This window comes from Acinonyx jubatus, chromosome B3 (genome assembly GCF_027475565.1).
Source record: "Acinonyx jubatus isolate Ajub_Pintada_27869175 chromosome B3, VMU_Ajub_asm_v1.0, whole genome shotgun sequence".
Taxonomy (NCBI): domain Eukaryota; kingdom Metazoa; phylum Chordata; class Mammalia; order Carnivora; family Felidae; genus Acinonyx; species Acinonyx jubatus.
The window spans coordinates 52,108,175-52,120,324 of record NC_069386.1 but is presented as its reverse complement, the minus strand read 5'-3'; the positions used below and the strand labels follow the sequence as shown (position 1 = coordinate 52,120,324).

The following is a 12,150-nucleotide window of genomic DNA, read 5'->3' as shown; positions in this document are numbered from 1 at the left end:
CACACACACACACACACACACACACCAGAGAGAATGAGAGAGTGAAAAGGAGAAAATTCAAAACAAATCTGCTCAATTATATTAATGTAATAATAATGCCAACAATTGTTTTACACATGCCTACTGATTTACATTTTACAAAGCACCAAGGTACATTATTTAGCAGTATACAATCAAATGATAATCAAAATAGTGGCTACCATTTACTGAATGATTACCAGGAACACTTTTCATGTGGTATTTTTAAAAATTTATTTATTTATTTTGAGAGAGTGTGTGTGCGCAGAGCCCTACATGAGGATCTATCTCACACACCAAACCATGAGATCATGACCTGAGCCAAAATCAATAGTCGGACGCTTAAGTGACTGAGCCTCCCAGGTGCCCCTTCATGTGATATTTTATTTAATCCTCCTTGTGGTACTAAATGTCATCCCCATTTTGCAGAGGGGGAAATAGGCTTGGAGAGGTTAAATAGCTTGCCCAAAGGTAGAGAAGGGAATCTAGGTCTTTCTCATCCCAGAGTCCAGGCTCTTGACTTTAATAAGGTACCTCTCACAGGGATTTTTCACAAGTTCGAGAAGGGAAGGCCACTGAGGAGGAAGCAGCCCTTATCATCTCAACACAAGGAGACACACACATGAATACTCCAAGAAGTCCCACTTCCTCTACTGTCCTCTGTTACAAACTCATCCAGCTTGCAGAGATACAGGTCCACAGATGAACGCCTCATTCCTTGTAGAGACAAAGGTCAACCCCTGTGGATAACATACCTGTCATTTAACCTGTATCTGAAGCTGCAGCAAGGGTTTCCACTTGACAGGATGCAGCGACAGCAAGGCAATGAATTAGCATCTAGTTTTGAAGCTTGTTCACGAAGAATACTTTAAGACTGAGAATAATGAGATGGAATGCCATTTAGCAGAATGGCTTGTGATATTCAAATAAATGTTCAACTTGGGAGATTCAAGCACACACACAAAAAGAAAAAGTGACTGTAGAAAACAGCAAGGTGCAAATGAATGGTGACAGCTCAGAGTTGGCTGTCCTCTTATTCATGGGACCCATCTGACCTCCATGGTAGGGTTTGCTGTTAGCAGTGCAGAGACCTGACACAATGCATACATCTGGGATACTCTGTGCTGGGTAGAAGCAACAGGACCCTTAAGAATTTCTTTCCTCCCCTTACACTCAAGCACCAACTCTTCTGGAGTGTCTCCTCCCTCCTCTTGTCCCTCTTCTTTCTCTAAGCTTCCTTCTTCCCTTCAACATCAACGTGCAGAATAGATCTGAGGGTGGGGTGGGGAGAGCATGTTAATTCCTGGGATTTTGAGACAGTAAAGTGTCAAGGTCAGCACCCCCTACCCCTCAGCTTTGCAGATATACTTAGATACATACAAACACACTGAAACTTTAAAATGATGTAAGGAGATCCACAAGCCCCCCATGTGAAACAAAATCTTGGTGCTTCATTGCCACAGAAGCATAGAGGCAGCAGAAGGCTCATGTTTATTGGTTATATCCACATATGCCTACACAAAGGAGGTGGCCCTTGCACGCACACACGCACGCGCGCGCACACACACACACACACACACACAGGAATCCTCATACACAGGCATCTTGGTAACGCGGCCTTTCCTCTTTGCCTGCCTCATCTCTTCCCCACCCAAAGGTGTTGACCACAGCTGCCCTGTGAAAGGCTGAGGGGTACCACGCAGTGGGAAGGGAATCACTCTGCCCTTGGCTACTCCCTGCTGTGAGGCGTGGGCAAGGCACTTAGCCTCTCAGGACTTCTGTAAAATGGAGATAATAACCACCTGGCTAGATGCTATGAGGATGAAGGGGAATAATATATGTAGGGCCTTTGGCACAGCGCCTGGCCCTGTGCTGCCTGGTTCCTGAGCCTGCCTTTCCTACACCCACGCCTGGGCTCATAGTGCCTCCTGGCAGTTGGTCCCCACTCTCAGGATGCTGGTCTGATACAGGGAAGAGTGGGGACTAGTCTAGGACTTCGGGTGTGTAACAGGAGAGTCTCAGCTCACAGGTCGGCCGGTCAGGGTGGCTTTCAGGGCTCCACGGGTGCCGCGAGCCACGGACAGGTGGGGAGGGTGATCAGGTCTCCGGTGCGCGGACCCGTGGGCGGCGGGGCGGAGCCGGCGATGGAGGTGGGCAGAGCCCAGCGGTAAGTCGACCCAAGGCTGTGGGTGGCTTCCTCCTGTTGCTCAGTATCAGGGAGAGGCGGGGGAGGACATTCATTTTTTCCAAAGTAAGCATCCACCCATTGCTTCGATAACTATCGATTGTGAAAAGCCGGCGGCGCCTCTTAATGGCGAAGCCCTGCTCCCGCGCGCCCCCGCGGCTGTGTTCCCGGACCCCCTCCGCCGGAACCCCCTCTGCCGATGCGGGACAGCGATGGGCAAACCCTTCTGCACCGCTAGTGCAGGCTCGGGAACTGCAGCCACTAGCTGTGGTCTGACTCCTGCCAGTCCACCCGCGGGTCCTTTCCTTTCCGGAGTCCCCTGTCGCGCCCTCGGACCGTGTCACCTGTTCCGCAGCGTCCCTGGCGCCCCGGGTTCGAGGACGGGGTGGGCGCTCGGAAAGTTCTTTCAAAGGGCAGATGTGTTGCGACCCTCGCTGCAGCAAACTACGGGACGCAGATTTCCCGAACCTTTCCTCACCCCCACGCAGCCCGGGCGACCCGAGCCCGCAGCGGGACGCAGCTGCGCGGAGAGCCACCCGCAGAAGCACCTCTTCTTCCTCCCGCGCGCCCAAGTGCAGTGAGGGAGAAAGCCTCACAGCAAACTCACAGCGCGGAGCAATCCCCAGTCCTGGCCTGGAAGAGATCGGCCTCCCGTCCGGCAGCTCGGTGACATACTCACGATTTCCTGCCCCGGCCTCCCCTCCTCCCGGTCCCAGCCCTCCGGGTTGGGCTGCCGCGTCCCCTCGGTACCTGCGGCGGTCACGGGCTCGCCCTCGCTCTGCTCGCCGGAATCCGAATCCATGCTGCGAGCTGCCGGCCGGGCGTCCGCAGCCGCCCGCCCTCCCGTCTGCGGGACGCTCGGGGTCGGCGTCCGGGCTCCGGCTGCCACGGCGCACTCGGTGCGGGCAGCCGGGCGGCGGCAGCCCTGGCGGCGCTGGCTGGGCAATGCGCGGCGGCCACGGCCGGGGGTCGACTCCCCAGAGGCGAGCGCCGCCCGCGTCCCTTTCCCCGCGGCCGCCGGCCGGTGCCTGCGCGCGAAGCAAGCGCGGGGCGGAGGGTGGGAGCGCGCGGGGAAGAGAGCGGGAGGGGGAGGGGAGGCGCGAGCAGGGAGGAACGGGAGCGTCCGGCCCCGCGGGTTCCAGACCGGGCTTAAATACCCCGGGGGCGGCGCCGCTCCTCCTACCCGCGCCCCGCGCCCTGGACCTCAGGAGCGCGGCGAGGTCGTGCAGGTCGGCGAGGCCGAGCGGTCTCTTGCTGGGGGCCAACTTGGGACGATTTTGAGGCGAGAAAGCGCCTCTACCGAGTAAGGAGAAGGAGAGGTTCCGTGTGGGAGTCCTGGGGTTGCCCGGGTTCGAGCCCACCAGCTCGGAGACCTTAGAAGAGAAACTCAACCTCTCTGAGCTGTTTCCTCACTTGGCAGATGGGGAAATGACAGTTGCTTTTTGTCGGGAATGTTGTGGGGGCGTAAATAAGATCATGCACGTGAGGAGCCGAGAACGGGGCCTGGCGCTTGGCGAGGAAGCGAACTGCACCGGGCAGGTACGCTGGCTCCTGCGCGTCTCCCCCGCGTGGGCGGGGCGGGCGGGGCGGTCGCGGCGCGAGGCCGGCGCTGGGAGCCGCGCGCGTGGACACGCCCTGCCGGCTCCGGTCCGCCGCTTCGCGCCGCCGACTCGTGCCAAGACCGGGTTTGAAACCTTGTCTTTCTCCTTAACACGGAGTGCTCCACATCCTCAATATCCCCTGCCCTTTCACTTTCTAAAGAGGTATTTGCGCATTTACTTCGTCATTAAGAGAGGAAACTACCATACTAGGGAAAACGCCCAGAGCAGGAGCAGTAAGGCCTCAGGAGATCCTTGGTTGTTAATTCTCAACCATCCGTGCAGTCTTACTGTCTCCCTGAATTATCGGCTCCAACACTTATGTAACCTCAGGCTAGCTTCCCTGTATATTAAGTTCCACAGAGAATGAAAACTAACTTTATTGACCTGAGCAAAATGAGATGAGGAAGAGAAAGTCTACTAAAGCCATTTAACTGTTTCCTATGTGCATTTGTTTAATCTGCACAGTGACCCAGTGGAGAGTTGAACTATCTGCAAATGCTTTTTCGGAGATTCAAATATAGTCGAAAGTTGGCTATTTTGTAGAATTCGACCTATATTATTATCCTCATTTTATAGATGTGGAAACTGAATTTCAGGGAGAGTAGATAACTTTCTTGTGGTCTCAGGTCCAGTAAGCGGGTGGGCTGGGACTTGAAATCAGGCTTATCTGATGTCCAGATGGGCTCCTAACTGGTAAGGTATAGGGTCACAGGTGAGTTTGGCCTGTTGGCTACCTGAGGGCTTCCTCCTTTAGTGAAGGTATGGGCTTCACAGAGTACAAATAACAGTTCTTCTACTTTGTGTCCTCAGAAAACATTTTCTAGACGGCCAAACTCAGGACTTTAGTTGACAAAAGTTGGATGGGTTTCCATAGAACAGTCAAAAGAGTCTCATACTAGATGTGTGATCTTGGGCAAATGGCTTAACCTTCAGTTTTCTCATGTGCTGGCATCTCCTTCATAGGGTGGTTGTAAGGGAGTAAATGAAATAATGTGTGTGGAGGCTATTACTCAATGCCTGGCACACAGCTAATGTTTGGTAAATGGAAAGTACATTACTTCTTAAATCTAATGGATCCCATTTAGAAAAAACAATATTTTAAAATCACATTTTTAAGTGAAAAGAAAAAAGTACCAGCAACATTTGGATAAAAGTTGATATTCAAAAATAAATAGCTGGGATCATTTAAAAAGTTTGCTATCATAGCTTTGCATTCTTAAGGAAAAACAATGATGGTAGCATCAGAGAACAGAGCATATTGGATTGGAAAGACCTCCAGCTTCCTCTGAAAGCCAAACCTTGATCCAACAATAGGAAATGTGAAACTTTCTTCCCTTAGACCTTCTTTCCTGGCATTTGGTAGAGGATTTTTTGGTTTTTGTTTGTTTGTTTTAGTGGACAGGTGGTCTGGGTTGAAGGGTGAGATAGACAGAATCCCACTCAGGTAATAAAGGAAATAGGGAAGCTCACTACTGGAACTTGATTAACAGTAAACCAAGTATGGGGAGCACACATTTATGACACATAGAGGCCCATCAGCCATTGGATCTTTGCTGAATAATAAGTCCATTTCTACTCAGAGGTAAATTGCTGGGGGTGGGGGATGCTGGTCAAAGTGCTTTTGGAAAGTCTATGATGTGAGTCTTCAGAAAAACAACACCTATTCATTTATCTGTTCCTATGTTCAGTCATAGTATATTTCTGCCAAAAAAAAAAAAAAACCACAAAAACAAAAAAAACACGGCAGACATAGAATGAAAAATTGAAAGTGGAATTAAACAATGGAGAAGAGAGATCCAAACTAAATAAGGTCTCCATTCCAATTTCCTATGATATACAGGCTGTTGTCATGGGATAGCAAGACAAAGGGAAATGACTGCTGGCATGCATATGTGTTTAATGAGGAACATTAGTGGAACATACCTTATCTGTCCTCCCAGTGTGGAAAAATCTGTATAAGAGAAGGAAGTCCTTAAAATAGCATCTCATGGCCATCACCCCCACAAAAACAGTGAAATCTGAGGTGCTGAATCTCCTTTACAAACCAATCCTAGTACATTTCTTTAAAAAAAAAAAAAAGAAGGAAAGAAAAAGCTCTTAGAAAAGAGGAAAGGATTTCCGTAGTTCCTCTGTGTATTTTTAGACGAATGGCATCACTTTGCAGACTTGAATCTAGAGTCTGAGGGTTATAAACCACTTTCCTCAGTGTTTCCACTACATCTTTGCAGTCTGGCTGCTTTTCAGACACACAAGTTTCTAACTCTTAGTGGTCATTCCTTAGCTTCAGCTAACGAAGTCTTTTGGCTTTTTAAGGAACTTGCCTGTCTGGTGGGAAAAGCCTATCTACTTGTAAGGTGTCAAGAAACAGATAATAAAATAGATCCATTTCTGCTAACACAATAATACTCTTTAATCTAAGCCAGTGCTGTGACTCATCTGCCTGTCTCCTTTTGTGGGATGGAAAGGGAGCTGTCTGTAAACCTTCGGGCAAGCAGCCTGGAGAGGGGAGGAGGTTCCTCTCACATGCTAGGGCTGCTGTTCTGCTTCAAAACCCTACAGAGCTCTGGAACTGCCTTTTTTCCTAGGCTGAAGCAGCCCTTGGTATTTCGGGATGAGAGGTTGGCCAGGACAGCCCCAGTTTAAATAACTTGTCTCAAAGTGGATGCTGGCACCAAGGAAGCTTCTGCCCAGAGCAAGGGGGGCCTTCATGGCTCTCTCGGAAAGCTGTACAGTGAGGTCTGAACTGGCTTTATATCCATCTGGTAGAATGAGGTGCCAGAAGACAGCCTTGAAAGAAGGGGCTTTTCCTTTTTTTTTTTTTTTTTTGGCTAGCAAAAATAAAGTTTTATTGTTCTGCATTCCTTATTTCAAAAGTATCACTGTGGAAAAATTAAAAATTAAAAAAATAATATTTCCACCAGTTGCATAACTGTTTACACATCTTTTGAGTAATTTCTCTCCTTGTGTATGGCATTCTCCTTTTTAATTTGCTTTTTCCTTTTTTAAATAATATGTTGTGAACATCATTCCATCTACTTTTTGAAAACATGATTTGCACAGTATTCTGTTGTATGGGTGTATCATAATGTAGTGAAATAGTGCTCTAGGATTGGGCATTTAAGTTGTTTCCAAATTTCTGCTATAATTGACAGCTCAGTAAACATCTTCATGTCTAAATCTTTGCATACATCTTTAATCAATGTCTAAACCTTCAGCAGCCTCATTTGTTCTTCTTGGGAGAGAGAAACAAGACAGAAAATTGTAGCTAACAAAATAATTGCTGTATGTATCTCAAGACTTTATGATTATCAAGAATTTTTGTGGGCATGATCCCCTCCCAGCACCCTGGGTGAGTTATTTGAGTTCATTCTTGTATTTACCAAGCATTGATTGAGCCCAGAGGGGATCCCTATCGGTTGAGGACAGGAGTGGAGATTTCCCTTTCACGTTGTCTTTGTGGGCAATGTGTCCTCTGCACAGCTCTATCCAAGTCTGGACACCTCGTGGGAGGCAGACTGTTGGGCATCAGGCCGTTCTACATTCTTAGCTTTTGCCCTCATGAGCTGCCTACAGGATAGCTTCTGGAGCAGCTAATGTAGTTATAGTGACTCTAAAGCACTGTTTCAGAGGAAGAAGGTAATTGAGAAAGAGGGGAAGAGGAAGAAAAAGAAAGAAGAAAGCTCTATGGGCCCAATCTCTGTTGTGCTCTGGCCCAGCTTTCTATGGGCTTATTTGCAAGTCTTGTAAACAGCAAGACCAGGATCATAGGGGTGAGCCCTTCTGGGACTCTCCCTGATCACATATGGTGTCTGGTCCCACTTGTGGCATTCACAGTGGGGGCTGCAGGATGTGACTGTGCTGTACTGGAGCTGTTCTTACAAGGATCCACAGGGCTCCTATGTGGGCACCCTAAGTGACCACTTCACTTGTGCCCAGTGCCTTCCCATCATCATGTGGCATGGAAAGGGTCAAAATTGTTCCCACTGAGGGGAAGACAGTTAAGACCCACACGACTTAAGCAGTGACAGAGTCCTTACAGTTTTCAGGAAGATAGAAGAGTACTCAGAGACTGCAAAGGGGCAGTATTGCCCAGTTTTCAAAAGGAAAAAGGAATAGGTTCCAGGAATAACAGATTGGTGACATTTTTGGTGCCCTCTAGCAAAAGTCTGGAACAAACAGGGTTATACACACTTAAGAAAATGATGATCACCAGTAGCCAACATGGGTACATTATCCGTCTCATCAAAATAACCTTGTTAACTTTCTTTAAACAGGGTCACTAGATGTCTAGTGACATCAAGATAATTTTATTCAACTTCAAAGTAGCAAATATTAGTTGAGTACCCTTTTTGTGCTTCAGGTGCAAAGTGAAGGGAACTGGCTGCCACACATACCATATATTGTTATTTAAGTAAAGACTTTGATGAAATCTTGCATAATTCCCTTGTTGTTAGGTGGATCTAGAGCTGGTTGAATGATCCTACCCAGTGAGTCTTGATTCATGATCCTGAGTTAATTTGGACAGAAGTCTCCAGTGTAAATGACACAGTGCTCTGTCCTTGGCTCTGGTCTATTCTACTTTGTTATTTTATTTTATTTTTTATTTTTTTATTTTTTAAATGTTTATTTTGAGAGACAGAGAGAGAGAGAGAGAGAGAGAGAGAGAGAGACAGAGAGAGAGAGAGAGAGAGATTATGAGCAGGGGAGGAGCAGAGAGAGACAGGGAGAGAGAGAATCCCAAGCAGGTTCTGCACTGTCAGTGCAGAGCCCGACACAGGGCTTGAACTCACAAACCATGAGATCAGGACCTGAGCTGAAATCAAGAGATGCTTAACTGACTGAGCCACCCAGGTATCCCTACTTTTTTCTTTTTTTAAATCAGTGATTTAGAAGATGAATTAGGTTCTGCTTATCAAATATGTACCCTTCTAGGACAAGTCAGGGAAGACATGGAATCACATGGAAAAGATAAGTGGGTCTTGGTGGTCCATGAACTCAATGTGAGTCAACAGTGGGATAACAGCTATGTTGCTAAAACAAGGGTGGGCATAATCCTGTGTTTGAGCTGATGTTATGGATACCTGGGGTCTTATGAGCATTTGGTACCACATTTTCAGGAGACATACCAGGGAGCTCCCAGAGAAGGAGAATTAGGACAATGATAGAATGGTTTCCAAACCATTCTTTGTGAGGAAGTTTGAATATCATTCCAGGGAAGAAAGAAAACAGGGATGGGTGTCCTCAAATGTGGAAGAGACCTGGACTCTAGGCTGATGCAGGATCAATAGATGGATGTTATAAGAAAGTAGAATTTGGATTTTGTGCCAGTCCTGGCCTGCCTGTTCTCAGATCCATTCCTTGCCATTTCCCTGCTCTGTATGGAAGAAGTGCTGATCCCTGCAGTCTGTGTGTGCCAGGGATATTCTCTCCAATTGTCTATCCATCAGATATTGGCACCTCCTCCATGGCTGCATCTCCTCCGTGGCTCTTCCAGCTCCTACCAGACGGACTCACTGTGGTTCCAGCTTCCATCAGGTGACCACAGCCTCTGGGCTCCAAACGGCACCTCCTCCCCCTTGTCCCTCTAGCCCATGGCAGTGGCTTCCTGCTGTTGCTAATATCTAGCTTGCTTCACTGTCCTCTGTTTGGCTTCTGAGCTCTTCAGTCACCTCTGTGGCCAATTCCCAGCATTACTCCTGGAAACATAAAATAGTTTCCACTTTCCTAGTTGGGCCTTATGAGTATAGACACACAGAAAGCAGAAAGACTATTCTAATGATTACAGGTGGATGACCACATTGTGGGAACCTGGAGTCCATGATCTTTAGGGTTCCTTTAGAAGTTGGAGCACAGAGGAGAAATGACATGCTCAGATCCCAGAAGGGTCAGAGTTGGGACTGGAACTCGAGGCTCCTTACCCCTAGACTAGCACTCTTTTTTTGATGTTAGCTCTCGCCTCCTCTGCAAATATCTTTATTAACCATCCACCCATAGTTTCTGTTAATCACTCTTCTGATCTATGGGAGGGAAAATTGAGTCTCCTAAAGTCTTTTTTTTTCCTTTTAATTCTCTTGTAATTATGGGACAACCCAGTTCAATAATGCTTACTCGCTAATTATTTTACAGAACAAATACTGCTTGCCAGGTGTTGAGTGGAACCCTTTTCCCCCCTCTATTCGAAGCACTTTTACTTAGAAAAGCTAAATACATGTTCCAATATAAGAGGTTCCATTTATGCAAGTTTGTGATTTTGAGGGCTATAGAAGAGGAAGGGGATGTTAAAGGTCATAAATCCCATTACTTTAGATATAAAGAGACATGTCCAGGGAGATGGAGTGACTTGCCCAAAGTTAGCGGCAGAAGTGGGACTAGAACCCAGGTCTCCGGCCCTAGTTCAGGGCATTCATCATAGTACTATGCTCCTTTATGGGCTGTTTACTATTCCTTACTGCATCTGGTTTTCAATCTGCTTCTAACTTCTGCAAATCTCTCTCCTCAATACTGATATTTCCCCTTTTATCATCTCTTGCACACTAGTGTTCTAGTAGCCCATATCCACCTGGAATGGAATTATTAAAAGCAGGACTTGACCAACCCCTCTTTAATTGCTTCATCTCATCAATGACTTTTTCCCCTTTCCCTTCCCTTTCTTTCCCTCCCTTCCCTTCCCTCCCACTTCCCTTCCCTCCCCTCTTCCTCTCTACTTTGTCCCCTCCCCTTCTTCCCCTCCTACTCTGCTTCTTCTCGCCCCTCTCCTCCCCTTCTTCCCTCCTTCTTCCCCCTCCCATCCATCTCTTCCCCTTCCTCCTCCCTCCCCTCTGTTCCCTTCCTCCCTCCCCTCCCCTCTCCTCTTCTGGATTTTTAAATTTTCCAGTTCTCTTTCCTCTCTAGCCAACATTTTCTTTCCCACCAAGTCTTCTCTTAGCATTGTTCTTTAATTGACTCCTCCCTTCTGTGTTCAAAGCCCATCTGCCTGGTTGAAGCCATCAACACTTTTAAGGGAGAAATCTTTCAAGCACTGGATCTGATTCCTGGTTGCCATAAACCTTTGATCATTCTCTGAGGAAAGCCATAAATTAATGTCATCCCTTGGAAGGACCCCTGGGCCTACCTCTATTACTTCCCTGGCCTCTTGTCTGTGGATGTGATCATCTTAACATCTCAGACAGTATGGCATAGGTGGAAAATCCTCCCATAGCCAAAAATATCAAATTTATTTTAGTTCAAACCATTACCACATATCATCCCATGGTAGTTTTCAGTGTTTCAACAACTTTCTTTTTTGGCTGTCAGTTTTAGCTGTATTTTAGATCTTTCCAAATTTGTATTATCTAGACATTAACAAGTGGTTAGCTTTATTGAAGCTCTTTCAGGATAACATCATTACAATATTTGAGTCACAGTGACCTTGTTCAAAAGCACTAATCCTCCCCCCAAACAGACACATTGATACCATATTTCCAGTTGACTTAATGGTATTCCAAATTCTGTGTTACTTTTTTCCAGTGTGGATTGTCAAGTCAGATCATTGTCAAGAATCCAGGAACTCAGTTCACCCTTCACATTCATATAATTCATATTTTCATTTCTTTTGATGAAGTTGATGAGTCTAAGGATCAAGTATTAGGTTTCTGTCCCGGGAAACAAGTGAAGGGGATACCTATCACCTTCCGTAGTGCAGGACATTGCTGCAAGAGTTAATAGGAATGGGGAGTGGCACACAGGGGCGAGGTCAACTCTGGACGCTGGATCCTAGCCCCATCATTCTCTCCCTTCCCAGATACAGAGTGGAGGGTGGGGTCAGTGCAACGTGGACTCTCAGTTCCAAATAATCACATCTTTCCAAAGTCTCCATCAACACCCAAGGTGCCAACAGCTCCCAGTTCCTCAGGCTCAGAGTCTTCAAATTAGTTCTCTGATTTTTGTTTTTCTTTCACTTTGGCACCCATAGTCCTATCAAATTCTAATGCTATTTCTCCATAGGTCTCTCTCTCCTTTTTTAAAAGTTTATTTATTTATTTTGAGAGAGAGCGCGCACGCATGAGCGAGAGGGACAGAGAGAGAGAGAGAGGGAAAGAGAATTATAAGCAGGCTCTGTGCTGTAAGTTTTTTAAAAAAATTTCAATATTTATTTATTTTTGAGAGAGAGAGAGACAGAGCATGAGCGGGGGAGGGGCAGAGAGAGGGAGACACATATTCCGAAGCAGGCTCCAGGCTCTGAGCCATCAGCACAGAGCCCGACACAGGGCTCAAACCCACGAACTGTGAGATCATGACCTGAGCTGAAATCAAGAGTCCCGTGCTTAACCATCTGAGCCACCCAGGCGCCCCTCTCCACAGGTCTCT

At 47.1% G+C, this 12,150-nt stretch overlaps 1 protein-coding gene and 1 long non-coding RNA gene across 2 annotated transcripts in view; one reads left to right on the top strand and one right to left on the bottom strand.

The window, feature by feature from the left end:
* Positions 1-270: 270 nt before the first annotated feature.
* LOC128315944 (uncharacterized) lies at positions 271-2,945 on the bottom strand. Its single transcript, XR_008299181.1, has 2 exons — positions 1,190-2,945; positions 271-758 (listed from the first exon to the last, which is right to left on the bottom strand). It is a non-coding gene; the product is annotated as an uncharacterized LOC128315944 (long non-coding RNA).
* The window catches only part of LOC113601811 (translation initiation factor IF-2-like), a 175,191-nt gene continuing 164,873 nt past the window's right edge, over positions 1,833-12,150 (top strand). The window contains exon 1 of the mRNA XM_053224023.1: positions 1,833-3,742. Coding sequence (XP_053079998.1) covers positions 2,621-3,484 — 864 coding nt within the window. The 5' untranslated portion in view covers positions 1,833-2,620 and the 3' untranslated portion in view covers positions 3,485-3,742. The remainder of the gene's footprint in view (positions 3,743-12,150) is intronic.